General features: G+C 25.5%; 1 protein-coding gene across 1 annotated transcript; it reads right to left on the bottom strand.

Moving 5' to 3' along the window:
- Nucleotides 1–10,254: 10,254 nt before the first annotated feature.
- Nucleotides 10,255–11,992, bottom strand: LOC114170733 (expansin-like A2). The gene is made up of 5 exons (XM_028056282.2): nucleotides 11,703–11,992; nucleotides 11,478–11,587; nucleotides 11,175–11,353; nucleotides 10,822–10,954; nucleotides 10,255–10,724 (listed from the first exon to the last, which is right to left on the bottom strand). The coding sequence occupies exons 1-5, from the start codon at nucleotides 11,815–11,817 to the stop codon at nucleotides 10,482–10,484; spliced, it is 780 nt and encodes a 259-aa protein (XP_027912083.1). The 5' UTR covers nucleotides 11,818–11,992; the 3' UTR covers nucleotides 10,255–10,481.
- Between the last annotated feature and the right edge of the window lie 8,815 nt (nucleotides 11,993–20,807).

Genomic DNA, 20,807 nt, shown 5'->3' with positions numbered 1-20,807 from the left:
ATGCTCTTTGTAATTGTTAAATGTGTAATCGCATATTAATACGTCAAATGTATTTTTTTTAAAGGAGATAAAACCAAATTTTGGTACCAGTAAAAGTTTATTTCACGAGGCGGTCCGCAATTGTTACATATTTAAAGAATTGGTGATAAAGTGTACAAAAATTATAATAACAAATACATAAAGAATAAGAATGATAGATCGAATAATAAAATACATTATTAAACATTTCCCTTCCATTTAAACGTGTGAACCCACGTAGGTTATAATGATAATCAATTATACTTTCACACACACATCTCTCATTTGTTGATGAAGAAAAAATTAGAGCGAAAGTCATGAAATGTGGGATCTAACAGATAAAGATTAATTTTAGTGTACGATATTAGTAATATCGTTTGGTTTGTAAATGAGTTTTTTAAGAGAAATTATGACTTCTCTAACTTTATTTTGTTTTTAGTGCAATAGTCTCAAAGAACATACTATTATGAGATAAAGGGAAATTAATTAAAGTTCATGACTATAATTAATGTTAAATTGAAAACTCTAAGTTATATACCTATACATTATATGAGGTGATATTGGATGTATTTTTATAATTTTGATCTTTGATGGATAAATACCCTTGAGAATTGTGTTGGTATTAAATTGTGAAGAATTGGATTTATTATTATTTTTACTAATGATGTTATTTTATGTTTCGGTAAGTCTTACATCGTTTAGGAGTTGAGGTCAAGCAAAGTTTAAATAATCTTACTTCTATCCACATTCTGAGTTACCTTTTAAGAACAAAATCATACGGAATTTGAATCGGAATCGGAACATTAATGGGTGAGCTTGTTCCGGTACATCTAATAAGTCCTACCTCGTTTAGGAATCGAGGTCAAGCGACCACTCCAATAATTTATGATTTATATTTGTTTTTTAAATTAAACGTAACTTTTTCAAAGTTTGTTTTATGTTATATGTGCTAGTGCTTCTCCGACTGATATATAATTGATGGAATTAACTTAATATGAATTTAACTATATATTAAATTTTTTGAATGAACAATGAGTTAATGAATTTATATATTTAATTATGGTTTAAACTAAATTGGTAATTATTTTTATTAATGTAAAATTCTGGATTAAATTATTGGTTAGATTTCTCTTAAGTCGCATGGAAAAAAAATGATTTTATATCACAATTACATATAAATTTAAACCCCATTTGACTTGGTATTCAGCACATGTGGGAGCACCTACCTAGTGTTTTTTTTTCAGCTATGAGACAAATAAGTTTTAATCGTAATATGCATGTGATCGCATTTACCGGATGCAATTTTATCTTCATGAAAGATCTACTACAAAAAACCTTGTTTCATAAACTTTTTGGACATACAATAGATTCCACAAATTTTGGGAGCATCGAGTTTATATTTCAAATCATCTTAACCTCGTATAAAATTTAATGGTTTTTAACAAATTATAATTTCCAAACAATTATATATTTATACAAAAAATTTAGCTTAAATAATGCTTTTCCATTCATATTATTTATCTAAATATATATTATTTTTAATGAAAGTACAATATTAAAATAAAATTATTGGGCGAACAAAATAAAATAAAAATATAACTATCTCATTTATGTTATCTTAATCTAAAAATTTTTATTTCCTTAATTATACTCATTAATATTTTTCACTCTGAACCATATGATTAGAAAATATATGGAATTTAAAAGTAACAAATATTATTTATTTTAGAAAATAAAAATTATTCTAACATACCAATAATTTTAGAGGTTTACGTTAAAGAAAATATAAATATACTATCTTTAAATTTATATCTCTTTGAGAAAAAAATCATGAGAGAAGTTTCATGCGACAAAGTGAATAATATTTTAAATGTGATGATTAACTATGACTATATTATCTCAATATGAATTTAAAATTAAATTATTGACACCGTATATGGGAATAAAAGTTTTTTTAACCCTTGATTTAGAACTTATTTCTGTTCATTAATCATATTCAAATGTGTTGATTAATCTTAATTATACGCAATCATTGTACATTTTCTCTCTAACCTGTATGTTGTCCATAATTATTAAAAAAAGAGAGTATGTTTTTATTACTTATATTTTTTATTAACTCTCATGATTTAGAAACGACAACAACACAAATTTATTACTTTAAAATTTTTGTTAATAAAAAATGTCTAACCAAAAGCATTCGAGAAAGTTTTGTTGACGGTTTCATTTGGTTCAGTTAAAAAGGAAATCAATTATCAAACTAAATTATTGTTTTGAGTTAACTAAAAATTAATGAATACGTCAATATGTTCGTTGAAAAAATATTTTATAGTTTCATTTCATTTGATTATGTTTATATTTATTAAAACACAATAATGAATTTGCATATTTTTTTTTTGGTTTTAAGCTATAGAGTTAAGTAATTTATGTATGAATATAATAAGCTAAACTTATGAAGATGATAATAGTTATAAAATAAATTATTATAGTTCTTTTATTTAACAATTTTAATATTTAAAGAAACAATTAATAATTTTATAGTGAAACACATAAAAATCTATTAAAGTAAATCATAAAACATTAAACTAATATAATGTAAAAATCACGACAAATTAAAACAATTTGCACTCAATCCTATATTTAATTTAGTAAACTCTGAACCAAATGGAATAACTAACACTTACATTACCCATAGGATAAACATTAAGTACATAATTTCTTTTCACCATTGGGATTATTGATGATAAAGTAGTAGGTAACTTAAAGAAGATACATTAAATAAAAAAATTAAATATATTTTTAGTTTATAAATTTTGAAGTAAAATTAACTGTTTTTTCTTATCTAGACTTTAATACAGTTTAGTTATAAAATTTTAAAAATAAATAAATATATTTTTTACGATCCAACCACATTGAAAAAATTTTATATAAAAAATATGTTTCAGAATAACGTTTTAGTTTTAAACTTATTTAACCCATTATAACTCAAATATCAACTTAAAATATTGTTTAACATTTAAAAAAATTATCATTATTAAATTAGAATAATTATATCTTTTAATTTTTAAAATTTGAAGGCAAAAATATATTAAAATTTTAAATAAAAACAAATTTTAATTTTACATAAGATAAAATCTATTTAATGTTTTAATAGTGTAATAAAGTAATGGACAAATTGCAATTTGTTTATTGCAGAGTTAATGATTAATTTGTTTTGAGGCCAATTTGTCTATATTGCAGAAGTCTTTGAGAGGGATTAGATAGAAATAATGGAAAGTAGTTGATTAATTTTATTTTCCAAGGATTTGATTGTCAATTCAAAAGCATCTCCGCGTCCTCAACATTACTTTCATTACTTCCTTTCAAGTCACACACACTTTCTCTTTACACAAACATTAAAATAATAACAATATAAACAAAAATAGAAAAATAGTTTTTAATGGATATGATTTTGGGTTTGACTTGGAAGTCTTGTGCGAAGACCCAATAGCATAAATAGGTCTCTCCACCACAAGTAAATGATGATGATCAGATGAAATACGGATTAAGAATCTAAATATGAGTTTAAATTTATATTGATTAAAAATAAGAAAATAGAATATTATATAAAATTAAAAATTAAAAATTTATTATTTTATGAATTTTGGTTAAAAATAATATTAATGTTTTATATAATTAAACTCAGATCTCTGAACTCGCTCAAAGACTGTTCATTCCTTCTTGAATCGTTTATGCTAATACCTTTACCAAATCAAAGTCTTACAAATTTGTTGTGTCATCAAAAAGCAACTTCCCATGCTCTTTCCTCGAATTTTCTCCAATATCTGTCTCTTTTTCTCGTTTTCCCAAAAAGATAAATTTTCAGTTTGTCGCATGCAGGGCCCAGAAAATGATTGAATCGTGATTAATAAATAAATAAATAAATAAACATCGACAGACAGTGCTTACGTGACTTTACTATGTTGTTATTATGTTTGAGAGAAATTACAAGTGGAAGCCAAAAACATGTGCTTTCGATCTGCTGCTGCTTCTTTTTAATATATACCACAAACATACGAATACGAGTTCCATTTCTTAATGGGAAAGGAAATTTCGTGTGCTCATCAATTCCAAAAACCTACATCAAATTCACTGCCATTAGTGTGCTTTCCCACATCAAATTATAACTTATAATTCAATTCATTATTTTCTTTTTTCTATTTTAAGTTTTTTATGGTTAATTAAATTCGTATATTTTTAACAAAACAAGTACATTTAACAGTATTCCTATCTCAAATCCAATTGAGTAATATTGTTAGAATCAATTAGTATTAAATACTATTTATTTTAGAGTATGAAATTTTGTCATAATTAGGGTTCATTCCTAATGAAGAAGAATAAGGGAGATCATTTTAATTTTTCACATACAAAATCAATGTTCCGATTCGAAATTTGTCAAATAACATTGTTATAGTTGATCATCATATTTGAGATATTAACCACTTTTTGAAGTTTGAAATTTCATCACAATTTTATTCTTAAGATGTGTTTTGAAGAATTGGAAAAGGAACGAAATAATCTTGACTCTTAAAATAAAATGAAGACACCGAATACATGAAAATAAATAGTTCAGTTTATTTTAGTTAACATTTTTTAGTATTTTTGTTTAATGAATATAGGGTACAACATAATTTTAAAATTTATAATTTTATTAAAAGATAATGATATTATAATAACTAAATTTTGACATTTTTTTTTATCTGAGTTTTTAAAATATAAAAAAAAAGTCTAAAAATATAACTCAAGTTATAAGAAAAAAATGTTAAAATTTAGTTGTTAGAGTCTAATTTTTCTTTATTAAAGCGGTTTTTTATTTCCGAAATACTGGTAGATATAAGTGAGTATTTCCATGATTTTCTTTATTATAGTGGATACCCACGAGTTGCAACAAACATAAATAAAAAGCTATACATACCAAGGGCAGATAGCTACTACCCGTTATAATCCTTGCACGGGATAATTGTTTAAAAGGGGACCTTTTTTATTTTTTATTTTTTTACATTGCGATAATGACGTAAACTTCTTTTAAACATTTTTAGGAAATAAAACACAATAAATTTTAGAATTTGATTTGTAGAAATTCCCTTTTAAAGCCTATGTAAATTCTTATTTTAACTTTTTGCATAAGTCAAGTTTAATTTATAGAACAGTCTCCTTTTTTTTTTCACTTTTCTTCTTGAAATTATTTGTGGATAAGTTCACTTTTCAATATTTAGTGGTGAGTTTCAGTGACACAACAAACGTAATTACCTTTGCAAAAGACAGAAGTTAAACTCTTTATTGAGCTTTTATTTATAAAGAAAAAGTTGTTCCACGTTAAATTGTTCCCGGGATTGTATGATATACAAACATCAAAACCAATGAAATAAAAGGTTATATACTCATAATAAACTCATCAAATAATGTAAACATGGTATCAATCAATTTTACAATAATATAAAATTTTGTACATATAATTTTTAATCTGAAAAATGAGTTTGAAAAAAAACATTCTTCAACAGGAAGATATTGAATTATATAATATTTAATGAAGATTATATAACGAAATTTGATCTTCCATATAAAACTACTAATGAATTTATAATTTGAATAAGTGAAAAATATTATCCTATAAAGACGGGAATTTTTTTTATTTGTGTATTAATTATTTTGTGAGTAGTATGTATAAAGTACTGAAAATTAGCACGATGCAGCTTCTGAGAATAGAAATTGATAAATTAGTAAATGATTGATAAAAGTTATTTGGCATTGAAATTTCCATTAATGGAATATAATCGTACCGACATGGGTCAAGATGAAGTGTAAGATCTTGTGAGGAGAAAATGAAGTTAATTAATAAAAGAAAACAAAAATAAAAATATACGATCTTGTGAGGAGAAAATCATTTTCCTAAATATAGATGATAAAATAAATAGGATAAATATCTATAACTATAAATAAATAAATATGACAAATATACAACTAAAGATAGATATAAATGAATAACATCATTGTGTAATTATAAATAAATATAAATAATTTATTTATTTATTAAAATGATGTTAGAATGTAAAATAAACGATACACACAGTTTTGTTTGATTGTGGCCATAATTGAGACAATATATCCAAAGCTATGAATCAGGCGCAAATTGAGCTAGCCAGCTATGTGCATAATAAAGATAAATTTAGTAGCAGAAGAAAATTATGATAATCTTAACAAATTAATAGAATGTCAACTACAAATTATTGTTAACTTATAAGAAGCTGTTAATTTTTTTTACTCTTATAGTATAAAACATGTAAAATCGACAAACTTGATTTGGTTGAATGTTGTGCACAAGCTAAAATTCTAATTCTTTATATGTTGTTGAATGATGCTTACATATTCATTTGGAGGTTCAAAAAAGAAAATTGTTTTATGTTGAATGTGTTTTTTTTTTTAATATAATGTTGAATTTTTCTCTTATTTGTTCTTTCATTATTCTATTTCTTTGTGATTGTGAGGATGGTTGTGTGAAATTTGTTAAGATTTGTAGTTTTTCTTTGGATTTAAAAGCTTCTGAAATCTCTTTGTAATTTTTTTCTTAAAGTGGTTAACATTATTGTGATTATTTACATGTTTTTGAGGATATGAAGTCATAGTAAATTTCAAGATCTAATTGTTTTTATTTTTGATGTTTTCCAAATTAAGGAATTGGTGTGTATGACTTAGAATAAATCTAATAAGTAAATGAATAATATTGTATTTTTTTTTTTGTGCTAAAATTTTTCATTATTAAAACTAGGAAGAATATATGGTGGTTTCTTTTAAGAATGTAACATGACAAGTTCTATAAGATAATTTATTTAAGATGAATGTTGATGGTGTAACTAAGAGTAATCCTGATTTAACTTGAGGGTGAATTTGGGGTAGCTTTTTTTATAGAAAAACTTCTATTTATGTAGAGTTATGAGGATTATTTATACTTTTGAGCATGTTTGAAGAGATAGTTTTCAAAGATTTACTTTAATTTATTATGGTTTCTTGGAACAACATTAGGTTTTTTTTAAGTTTTAAATGAAAATAACCTTAATGTTTGTGTTTTTGTAAACATGTATAATTCAAAATTTCTCGTTTTTTCTTAAGGTAAATTATTCTAATGATAAGTTAATTAATTTAACTTTTATTCATAGAAAACCATGTTTAATATTTAAATTTTATGTATTTATTTAGATTTTTTTATAATATATATGATTTGTCTATATTTTTTGTGAAATATAAGTTTTATGATGAATTTAGGGAGATGTTTCATATTTTGTATTTATTTATTTAAATTAATTTTCTTATAATAACAAAGCATAATAAAATAGCAAAATTTATTGCAACATCTAACATAACGTTAATTTAAAATATTCTAACTTTAAGATCGATGGTAAATGTAAAAGAAGTAATTACAACAAAGTTAAGCATTCATAGGTGGTCGAGACTATATATACACACAACTTTAAAATATGTCACTTCAACCCCATAATTGTTGCAACAAAACAAGAGTTGACTGACTCATTGACTCTCTTTATCTAGCACTAGAAAATAAAAATCCATATTTGTATGTATTTTCTAAGAAATAAACGAAAAAAAAAACAACAATAAAAATTAAATATTAAACGAAATTTGGTCCGCATCCATCCATATCTTCTAGATCCAATTCTCTAGACTAAAATTTGACAATTTTTCAAGTTTGGGAAAATTACGTGATATTTTCATCTCAATTATGTCGAGAATAGAACACCAACGAATTCTATATATATATATATATATATATATAGCACAATTCAAATAAAATTTTATTCTAAAGAATCACTGCAGTATCGAACATGTTTCTATGGCGGAAAGAAGGAAGAAGAGAAAATATAGGGAAAAAACATGATGATTCTAGTTTTCGTTCTGAATATGAGAAAGATAGGAAAATATTCCAACAACACCCCTAATGTACAAAGATCACCCTCTCCTTAACCTTCTTTTATAATTTTCAGCTAACCTAACAAAGCCCACCTTTAAGTTCAAATCCAGAATTACTATCTACACCCCCTACCAAACATATATTAAAATTTTCTAAACCTATCCTAATTTAAATTTTTATTAACACTTTAGAATTTTAATTCACATATACTTGATATTTTCCCACATACAAATAAACACATAAAATAATTTCTTACATAGTACAAACTTAATTTAAGGTGAAGTTTAAGTGTGAACCAAGACACATCCATTAAGATATAGCATATTGATATTTTGACCCACCACTTCAATCATCTTTAGATCATTATATTACACCACTAAAAAAAATAAAAAATAGATTATTTAGGAGTAATCAAAATGATGGATTAAAAGTAAATAAATAAAAAAAAGTCAAAATATCATTATCCTTAAACATATTATCACCAATTATATACATGTATCAATAGAAACAACATTAATAATGAAACATAAGTTGAACGGCCTTTAACAACTATTAAAAAGTTCTTGTTGGAAACAACTATAAAACATTTTGCCACTAAAACACCTTTTATCTAATAGCGAAGGGAGTGTTCCAATCACTCTTTATAGGCCTTAAAGTATTATATAGTTGTCCTTCTTTCACATAATAAGTTGGTCAAGAAACTCCTTAAATATGCTACATTAACTAAGATAGAAACACGCTCAAAATATTAAATAGCACCCAAATAACTCTTATAAACAGAAAAAAAAAATTATTAGTGTTATGATGTGATAGAAAAGAGTAAGAGAAAATTGATAGACAGTGATAGGATGTTTAAAAATGATGAATGTCTATCATAAGTAGTTATTTACTAATTTATTCTACGAAAATAATAGTTTGAGTATTAATTTTTACCACATTTTTTTTCATCACCTGATGTAGTATCGTGTGTGGCATTTGATTTTAATGAAAAACGTGTGGGGGAGGTTTTCTTATCATCTCATCTTTCGAATATCTGTTTTTTCTTATCGTTGGAACTCATAATCCAAGCTGCTTCTTCTTCATCTTTCTGGATTTTTGACGCGTCGTGTCGGGGGCTTTCAATCTTCTTTTTAGACACGAAAGTTCTCATACATTTCTTCTATCTTCATGGCGTTGTTTCTGATAGGAATTTAGGTGAGTATAAATTTCGTATCGATTAAAAGTAAAAAGTATAACACTACATGAAGACAAATACATATAAATTTATTATCTTAAAATTTTGAATTAAAAATGGTGTGTAAGTTTTATATAGTTGAACTCCATTCTTATTGATATTAAGTGTTTATTATAAGAAACCTGATCATTCACGTTTATTTTCCTTAAAACAACTCATTGTTTTTATAGTGCAAAACTAGCTCCTACATTTATATTTATTCTCTTGTTTTAGTTTAATTCAAACTCATTTCTATTTTTAATATATATACATTAAAAATTATAAAATTATAAATATTACTTATTTTAATAAATGTATTTATATAATTAATTATTTATATTAATTTGATTAAATAAAAATAAAATTATTAAGATCACAAACTCTAATATTTTACAGAAGAACAAAAATACAAAAACAAATAATTTGTTATGTGGATCACGATGATTCACAAACTCGTAGACATAATATTGTGAGGAACAGGTAAGAGAAATTAACCCGTTTTCTTATGCGAAACGGACTAATACGACCCACTTTTTGTGTATCAAATGCAAGATGGACTGATCCAGTTTCCCCTGCATTATACATTTTGTTTTTTTTTTTTTCTCGCCGCTGATTTCACAAAAGTTATTGTTTTGTACACAAAACTGAATAAATGAAACCCAGAAAACAGAAAAAAGTGTGCGATAAATCGTATTCTCTGAACAATACATCTGGATTTTATATAGAAAAGTTACCAGAACTTATTAAGAAGGAAAAGATGAAAGTGACTGAAATTGAAAGGTAACTTAGAACAATTATGTTTTTACTCAGGTGATTTTTGTTTCCAAATTTACGCATTGATAGTTTTGCGCGTTCCAAGGTCTCTCACTAATTTTCCTATACGAAGATCATTTCATATTGCTATAAGCAGAGTGGCATCGAACCATTGCAATGGAGATTTCAAGGCCTCTAAGAAGGTTAAAAGAAAACTTAGTTTTAACGCGTTTTTTCAAGAATAATAATACCTCTGATGTTCATCTAAAAAGACGCTGCCAAAATGTAAATCGCATATTCCAAAAGAACGAAAAAAGAAAAAGAAAAATCATCATTTTGGTTAACTTCAACTTACAGCAAGAACAGAAGAAAGAGTAGAATAGAAAGTGAAGAAGCAGAGAGAGTATAGAAAAAAGAATGCTGTGAAATTTGATTGAATTAAGCTACTCCATGATTTCTCAGTATAATAATTTGGTCTATGAAACTAGACTACAGTATGTGTGTATGTGTTGGTAGGTTATTAAGAGTTGCAACGAATCATCACCAGCTTGAATCATCACAGGGGAAACAACCCTCTTGTGCAATGTCTGTTATCTGAACCCCAGAATCATATGCGACACCGTTTTTCCAATCAGCAGGTAGCACCTTCTTCGCCCAAATCCACTTCCCATCATACCCTGCTGTTACCACAAAACGAAACTGCAATGCACCTCTCGGTACCCTACTCGTGTCCCACACCGCTCCGTGGTTTCTGCTCAAGAAGCTCCAATTCGCAGACCCCACCTAATAATAATCAAAATCGCAACCAACGTTAACAAAATTTCATTCAATCAGACAAACAAAACACTAACGATGTTTCGTGTCTGAAAACAAAACACACCTGAGCCACATCAACGCTCACAATCTCTGTTTGACCTCCTTGGTACAAGAATTTAACTGCTAAATAATCTGCCTTCTTGCTTGTTTCTTCTACGCGGACCGCCAAATTCTGATTCTTGTAAACACAAGGTACTCTGCACATTATTATTATACGTAAAAAACACATTAGACCGTTACTGTCATGTCATTACAGTGGCACATGATTCATAATATTAAAAGGTTGGTCCACAACGAGGTGGTGGGTGGGCCGGTAGGTGGGGAGTGGGGACAGGGAAAAACCACTGGCAAAGCAAGGGAGAAGGAAAAGGGAAAAAGGATGAAACTTTATCTGAGACTGAAATGATTTAAACCTACCTTTTGTATTCAATGTCAACAATGCCAAGTTTCGATATTTCTTTGCCCTTCCCCTTCTCGGCCATGCTTAAGAAAGCTCTGCTGCTGAGTACAAAGTCGGTTTGATTGTTTTGATTAAGATCGGTCAACACCACTCTGGTGCCCTGTTTGCTGCAAACACTTGGGTTCTTGCATCTTACCTGTAACATGCCATCCAATAATCACAGAAGAAAATTGTTAATTAATTACATGACATTGGTTATGACAGTAATAGTTGATGAATAAAATTTGGGTGTTCATGGTGTTTGTGATTTGTTTACAGACCTGAAAGCAGGCACCACAACCGGCTCCATTTTTGAAGAGAGAGGCCACACCAGCTGCGATGTTTCCACCACTTAAGTCCAGTGCCTGAGACCCATACCCACATGCCCCAGCTGATTCATAGACAAAATTCACATCATAAATCATTGTATTTGGCCTAGTTAGAGATGGAAATTGAAGGCGATTACAAAACTAATGAATAGATGAATGAATGAATGTGGTGGTTACATGAAAGAACAGAGTCTTTGGTGAAAAAGGAAGCCTTGGATTGATGCAGGCAGCGATCGCAGGCAGTGACAGAAGAAGAGAGAAGGGAGAGGAGAAAGAGAAGAAGGAAAGCCATGTGTGTTTGTGTTACAGTGTGCAATGTGTTGGATTTTTAATTGTTCTTCTGAGATGACTTAGAAAGTAGAAGTGGTTTGTTGAGAAAGGAAGGGGAAGAAGGTAGGTATATATATATAGGGAAGGTTTCTGAGGAATACGACAAATTGGTGACAGGTCAGCATTTTCCAAAAGGGCTTCGGTAACAGATAAGAATGAATATTGTTCCGCCAACTCACTCTAATGGACGATTTAAAGGATTAATGGTTCATCCTAGAATCTTATTATCGGTATTGTACATCGATATACATTCGAAATATTGTTTATTTTAAAATGTATTTCATCACATTTTTGTTTTTAAAGTTTTCTCTAAAGATAAGAGAAACAAAAATTATTTAAATCGTCTTGCACTTTAATTTCTAATATGAAATTACTGAACATATGATAATGAACAAATATCTCCGTAATTTCGGTTTAACTTTAAATGTTAAATATAATATAAATACGGAACACTTTAAATTTATTTTCTTACAATTTTGGTTAATAATTTGAATTTCATGTAAAAGTTAAGTCTTAAAATTTTAAATAAAAATAATATTAAACTTTTATATCATACTTAATTGGTATTATGTGTTCAATTATTTGAAAAACCTATAGAGATGAAAGAGGTAGAGAAGATAAATAAACTTGTCTTCATTGTTATTATTAGAATTCGTATACATTTGACAGAGAATTCTCGCATTAAATGGTATAAGTGCGAAAAATATTGAACTTTTTTATTTGGGTAAGAAGATAGGAATAATGATGTACATTTCTTACGCGTCTTCATCCCCATACCTGTTATAATACTTGTTCTCGTCATATTTCCGTGTCCATTTAAATTATTAAAATACTTATTATCTCCATGTCCGTTTAAATTATTAAAATTCTAAGACACAAATTTTGATAATTTTATTTGTTGTTTATTTTTGTAATATAAAACAATTTTATATTTTTTATATAATTATTTTTATTTTTTAATTCATTATCATATGTTTAATTTTATTATTATAATTTTATAAATAACTTTATTCACTGTAATATAATAATTTAATGTAATCACCATACATCTTTTCAATCACCATCTAATATATATCGAAGATCGAAAGGTAAAAATCTATATTAAAATTTTATTATTATTAGTTTAATTTTTGTTTTTTGTATGATTTTGTCGAGTGATGCAATATAACTTTTAGTAGTATATAAAAAAACAAATTTCATTTAAATTTAAAAAATTGAACTAAATAAACATTTAAAAATATTTTTAATTTAAACATTTAAATTGAACCGAATATTTAATAATATTATATTTTTTATTTCATAAGTTTTTATTATTATATAAAAATTAATTAATTTTAATTTGAAACAATAACAATACGAGTATAAATGCGGTACAAGTATATATCTTTTATTCGATAAGAAAGGAGATAAAATAAAATCTTGATATTTATTAAATTAAAGTACGAAAATAAAGATAAACATTTTCTTTAAAAAGAGATAATAGCGAAATTGGTCCGTCTCATTGTCATCCTGGAAAAGAGACACGCACTGATTTAACGCGGCTGCACAAAGAAACCGAATTGGGCCACTTTCGGACCGCACTCACCGACTCAACATATCTCTACGCGTCAAATTCTAACAATTTAGATTATCTGTTAGTTTTTCTGTGCTGTTTTTTCTTTTTACTGTATTCTTATAATACATTAATTATTATTAATTTTAATATTTTAAAATATATTAAAAAAATATTTAAAATATAAATACTGTGTATTTTTAATATTTAATAAAGAAAATGTCGGAAAAATCATTAAAAAATCTGTACTCCAGTACTAAACAGCTGTTGTGTTGTTGGTGACTGTTACAACTTGTTCTTTTCTTTCTTTTTAGCAGTTACTATAGATGGAGATGGACCTCGATTGATTACGAGGTATCATAATGTTTTTGGTGCCAAAATTTTCTCCCTTTGTTCAGAATTTCCGCCGGTTTTCTTTTACTGTGGTCTCATTACACTCATTTTCATACATTAGTTACTGTTTTATAATTAATTGAAGGTTACAAATCAAACGCAAATTAATAGATGATACGTTACAAGAGTGTAATTAATGGATGCTATGTTACACTTAAAGACACATTAGTGGCTCATCACAAAAGAAATACTAAATTAGTACAAAGAATCTAAAATTTTTCCTTTCCTCTTAGTGCGGGATAAGTCATCTAAGTTTGGATGATTCAAGGATATAATTAAATATTTGTTATTTTATTCTTTCGTTAATTAAGTGATATAATTAGATTTTGTTTTATTATTGTTCCATATATATCAATAAGAAAGAACCTACCGTTTTGTTTTACTATGGAGAAAACAACAAAAAGACGGAAAAAGATATCGATCACAATCTTAATTAATGGAAAAAATTAAACAAAATAGGAAAGCTTTTAATATCTAATATCCAAAAGAATTAATATAGACTTAATTAAAAGTGTATAAATTTATAAAAGATTTAGAACTTAGTTCATCATTTAACAAAAGAAGATAAATAATGAAATGGTTTAATTAGTCAACTAACAAATTAATTAGGTTTGGTAACCTAAGTGGCCATAGTCAAGGCTTATTAATCACACATTGTGAATGGAACAATCAACACCTTGGGTGGCTATAAAGTCTATTACAGCTGTCCATCATTGAGAGGTGAGAATAAAGATAGTATGTGAAGAAAAAAAAGTGACAATGATACTTTACAACTATTTTTTTTATAACTTTATATGATAATCATCCGAGATAATATTTTTTAAATAGTTTTAAAATATAAAATAATGAAAATGAAAAACTACTTAAAAATATAATATAAGTTTGTAAAGAAAAATGGTCAAAAATTAATTATTAAAACATTATTTTTTAAAAACAAAAACAAATGAGGAAAGAACAGAAAACGAGGTAATGTGTCTTGGTTGATTTTGTTTTAAAAGGTTTCCGCGTAGAGCCTTCCCGAAGACAAAAAAAAAACGAAGGTTTTAAGAAGGTGGGGATGGGAAATGATTGTTGTTGGGTTGTTCGTGAGTGGGAATTTAGGAACAAAGTTTACAACTCACACTCCATTCACCAAGTTTTAATTCACAATTTTAATTTTAAATCTAATTTAACCTGTTATATTCAAAATGTAATTAAAATATCTTAAAAGTAAGTTATTTTAGAAAATGATTAAAATTATCATTTAAAAGTGATTAAATCACTTAAATATATTCTCTCAACAGTGATTATGATTGACCACACAACTAAAAAATATCGCATTCTTGGACCTTATTAGTTATTCTGTAAAAGATAATAGTTCAAAATCAACTTTTATTTTTATATCCCAGTAATTACTTCCTAAAGGTTGAAACGTCATTTGTAGATAAAACATCTATTTAATATATTGTTTTTTTTTTCTTTTATCGACAGTGAACTAATTTCTCGTTACTGTGATATCAAATATTCATAACATGAACAAACAAAAATTATCTATTATAACTACTTCAGAAATTAGCTTTCTTACTTTCTTTGGTTTTAAAATTTTCTTCTATGTTAAAACAATTGGCATCAGTGGTGGAACTTAGACAAAAAATGTAGGAAACCAAATAGATTTGTTATATATAATTTTTTTTAATTAGAAAAAAAACTTTTCATCTTTTCTCTTCATTTCCTCGGTTTAAAATAAGTACACATAATAGTAGAATTCAAAAAAAATATTACTATCATTCACTATTATATCATGTTATTATTTCATGATACCAAACCATGAACACCATTTTAGATAAGTCCTTCGTACCTTATCAATTTGATTTTGTGGTATTGTCAAATTTGAGGCCGTTTTTCTCGCGTTGTAATGAATTTTTAAATTCAATATATTATAACTCTAAGAATTTTAGATATTTGTTTTTTATTTTCTTGAATTCTTAGTTCTCATGAAATTTCTCAAGTTTAGTTACTGTAAATGCACCTTTTTTATCTTTATCACAAACCTACCTCTTTAAAAAAAAAGAATCAATTTTTTTTACTTTTTATCATAATCTTTCTAATATAAATTTATCATCTCTCGCCTATCTGAAAAAAATAAAATTTATTTTCACAAATCACAATTATCACAATGCAAAACATAACAAAACTCATACCACTTTAATTAAATAAACAACACGTATGAGTTCAAAACTTAAAAAAAAAATTACCATAGACAACAAAAAAACACAAAATCCCTAAATTTCACAATTAAGGATTATAATAATATGGGGAAAATTATAATTAGGGTTCATACCAATTTCATAAAAGAATCCCTAAAATCATAATTATGATTTTATTAATTTGGAATAAACATTCTAAAAAGAATCATAAATTTAGCATACATAAATCATAGTAAAATAATAACCTTGATCCGAGAGATCATGCAATAATGTATACCTTCAATATAAATTTATGTATTTTCCAACCTCTATTTCCCAATCTATCTCTTTGTATTTATTTATCTTCACACACTTTCATCATAATTTACATGGTGGAAAGATCTTATAACGAGAAAAAACAAATTTAATCTCTTTTATAAATCAATGTCTCCATTAAATTTATTTATTTTATCTTTTATTATAATTTCATAATATAAACTTAAAATAAATAATATATAAATATAATTTAAAAAATATATAAATTGAATATGAAATTGAATGGAACATAAGTTTAATAATTTATCTTTACATGAACCCACTAATTTATCTTGAAATAACGTGGTTGCATATTTATTTATTTATTATATATATCTTTTAATTTTCTCAATTTTAATCTAAGTAAATTTTTAAATCGTATTTGAGTTCTTACCTAATATTTAAATTTGTGTAGAAACACAACCTGTTTTGGCTAAGTATAAAATAACTCTAAGAAAAATAAAAGAAAAAACAAGATATAAAAAGACTTAAAATTAAAATTAAATTAAACAAAAATAACAAATATGTAAATCAAATTAAATAAAAGATATTAATATGTGACACTACTATTATCACATAAATATTTTTAAATAAAAAATTAAAATAAAAAATAAAACTACAAACTCACACATGATTGTCTATTAATTATTTAAACAATATTAAAAAAACTAATTGAACAAAATTAAAACATTATTAAACAATAAAAAATATTAGGAATTAGGATTGAATTGTAAAACCGAATAAAAATGGATACTAGATTAATATTTCAATCCATATTTGTTTGAAAAATTGAACCATGACGTTTGCACTTTTATAAAAAAGAAAATTGTGTTCTATGGTAAACAAATCTAAAATAAATTTATATGACCAAATTATTTACAAAATCTATCTTAACAAATTGAATACATGTAATGTAAAAAGTACCAAAATGATGTCAAATACATGAAATTTCATATCACAATGCATCAATAAAACAATACTATAAAAATAAATATAAAAAAAAGACCAATCCAACAAGTTAACTTTGTGTAATATCTCTTAACTTGTTGAATTAACAATTACGTGGGTTGGAATATTATGATAATTAAAGAGTTTAATAAATAACTCAATCTAAACTAACTCGTATGATTAATGAAATGGGTTTGATTTTGTCAATAGAAAAATAGTTAAAATGTTTAATTTAATTTATTTGAAACATACTTAAAATACCAATGAGTTTAACTTTTAGGTAGTCAATCATATTTATATTGCATGACAATATGAAAGCTCATATAATTGAAAAAAAAAAGTGTAGAAAAAAAATAACAATAAATTAAAAAAAACACATAGAACCAAAAAAGAAAAAAAAACATGGAATAAAAAATTATATCGACTGATGACATTTTAATATTGTTTTACATAGCAAAATTTTACAATCATTTTTATTTATCAAGCTTCGCACATAATTTTAAGAAGATATATATGAAATTTTCAATCAAAATTGTATTAGGCTTTAATGTTATAATAATTCATCACAATCGTTTCATTATTGTTTGTTGCAGTGCTACATCTAATTTCATAATCACATATAAATAAGTGGTGTTTGATTTCATAATCATAGTCCAAATCGTGCATGAGTGGAATGAATGACAATTTCACAAGCACATCTTAATTTTGGTTTAATTAAACCCTAAACTGAATCTACCCATAAAAAGATATGAATGAAAAAAAAATATTTATCAATTAAAATATATATAAAAAAATATGAATAAGCGCATATGAAATGGAAAATTCGAATCTTACCAAAGTTGCATTTTTTTTTCATAAGTACGATAATTAATATGTTGTGAAAAAAATAAAGAATTTTTTAATTAAAAATATTAAGAATAAATTAAAAACTCATCATAACATAAAAACCAAAAAGCTTATTAAATCATAACTAATATGTTTCGTATTTTCTATTTATACGTTGTTAGATTAATTTATTTTTCATCATCTGTGAAATTTTTTTGGTCATGATAAAAGTCGGGTACCATAAGATAAAAAACCAAAATTACAATGATATATCTTTTTATTATAATGATTTTTTCTAATCCACTACAAATAACCCCAATCCTCTTATAAGATCGGTTAGCCCAAATGTTTTATAATGGTTACCGATTAAAGGAGATGGGAATTTCTTCTTGCACCCTATGTTTTCTTTCTGCACCCCATGTTTTCTTTCTGTACTCCTTTACTTCTAAAATTTTAATTATACCTCTCTTGAAACTAATAAAAAAAGGAAAATGTAAGATTTCGTTGTTGTGTAGTTTAATTATATTTCTGAATCATGTAACAAGTAGTTATTTGGATTACACAATTCAGAATTTCAGATTATATATCTATAAACAAATAATGATTTTCCAAATATATTAAGTATTAATAATAGAAAAATTTTAAACACATCACAAAAATAAGTGAGACTTAATTATTAGGGACAATATTTGATAATTAATCTACATTAAATCTCAACTAAAGAGAAGACAAAAATTTGTGATGATAAGAAAATAAACTAAAATGAAAATTATGAGAGACTTGAGAAAGATTCATCTTTTTCTTGTTTATTTTTTCGTACACCTAGTTCTTTATACTAATTTTCTTTTCTTTTAGAAACCTATTTACATCATTCAATTTTCAAAAATACAATTTCTGTACAAATTCTCTTTCACTTATTTTTATTGAATGAATTTTCAAAAGTGTTTTTTATTTTCATCTTTAATTTCCCTTCAAGGTTATTTTAGTTAAATTTATTGGCTTAGTGAATTTTTCTAATAGTAAAAGCTTCATTGTGGCTCAATCAACATAATTTACTCAACCAATTTCTAAAATGTTTGACTCTTCTTGTTCTCCCCTTTTTTCAAATTTTTATACAAATTTGTGTTCTATTGTTCTCATCAAAATATTTGGAATTAATGTTATAGTATTATTCACTATTATATTTTATTTCAGTTTTAAGTATTAAGATATTGACTCTAATACCCGAGATACATGAACACAAATTTGGTATATGTTGAGAATATTACTTAATATCTTTTTTATTTAAATTAGTTTTTAGAAAATATTTCAGTTTTAGAGATATGTGTCAGTTTTAGAAATTTGTTATTATTTTAGATTAGGAGTGAGATATTCTAAATATTTTATACTTGATATTTGTTATATTTTGTTCTATATATAGAGTATATCAATAAAATATAAAAATATGTTGCTCCGTATAACATATCACATATATCTCTCATATATTTCATATCTCTCATATTTTCAAAAACTCTAAAAATCTCAACAGTATACGATGTTGTTGTGAGCACCTTGTAACGAAAGAATGGAGTCAACCAAACATTTTCTTCGAACTTAAACTAAAATATGGGTATTATGTTTGAATTGGTGTAGAATTGAAGTGCCTTTGCAACCGAAAATGACAACTGTTTCGACATTTCAAGGGGTTGGTTACATGTCATCCCAAACTATATTTTTATGGAAAGTTGTTTGGTTTGCTGTAATTTGGTTATATCAGAAGAATCTCTAAAATATTTGAAATATTCTTATGCTTTTATCCAAACAACTATGATATTCGATAATATTTTTATTATGAAGTAACATAATCAGTTTATGTGTAGCTTTAATGTCTTTAGATACTGGATTTTTTTATGCAGAAATCAAGCTTCAAACTTGGACCTTGCATGGTATTTTCTATTCATGTAAACATATCGTTTATATAGGACAGTTTATATAAGACAATGATACTATGATAGCTATTATTTGACTTTTATCTTTTACTTCTTGATAATATGGTCATTAATTATTATATTATTTTAAAAAAAAAAATCAATGATTTACACTAAATTATATAAAGAGTAAAATATGAGAGTAAAAAATAGAAATAATAATATAATTTTTCTTGTTTATAATATCGGGGGACAGTATAAATGCCGTAATGATTCTGTCCGATACTCAACATGCTATTGTTTTGCCATTTATATTAATATAATTTTTATTCCTTTTTTGTTAAAAAAATAAATTAAACTCTCCTTTCAACAAGTTATTTGATGTCCACCTTAGTAGATTAGTTTGGTTAGTAAGTGTTCCGGAATGAGCTAAAGAAATTATTTTTTTATTCGGTATTAAAGTAGAAAATTTAATGCAATAAAATAAACAAAATTGTAATAAGTGAAATTGTTATTCGTTGCTAATACCAAAAATAAATATAACAGTAAAACATATTTTATTGTAATGATGACTTGTTAATTTTAATTTCAGATGTTATTTAAAGTAACAACACAATCAATTAAAATAAATAATTAAGTAAATTCCATCAAGTTTCTTAAAAAAAAGTGATAAGGATTGCGTTTTAATTATCAATAGAGAAGAGTTATTTTTTTTATCAATTATAAGAACGCACATATATAAATATCAAAATATTTATAAAGTTGCTTTATTTAATCTAATTATTTGATGATCGTTTTAGAAAACGTCTCTTCAGGTTTAGAAAGACCTCTACACCTCCCTTTTTAT

This window comes from Vigna unguiculata, chromosome 11 (genome assembly GCF_037176805.1).
Source record: "Vigna unguiculata cultivar grain cowpea cultivar isolate G323 ecotype 2 chromosome 11, ASM3717680v1, whole genome shotgun sequence".
NCBI classification, from domain to species: Eukaryota; Viridiplantae; Streptophyta; class Magnoliopsida; order Fabales; family Fabaceae; genus Vigna; species Vigna unguiculata.
The sequence above is the reverse complement of the archived record's forward strand: the minus strand, read 5'-3'. Positions and strand labels throughout refer to the sequence as shown.

Coding starts and splice junctions, on each gene's coding strand:
- LOC114170733 (XM_028056282.2), bottom strand. CDS start 11,817: ATGGCTTTCCTTCTTCTCTTTCTCCTCTCCCTTCTCTCTTCTTCTGTC. Junction 11,588..11,702: donor CAAAGACTCTGTTCTTTCAT/GTAACCACCACA, acceptor TCTATGAATCAG/CTGGGGCATGTGGGTATGGG. Junction 10,725..10,821: donor TGAGCGTTGATGTGGCTCAG/GTGTGTTTTGTT, acceptor GATTATTATTAG/GTGGGGTCTGCGAATTGGAG.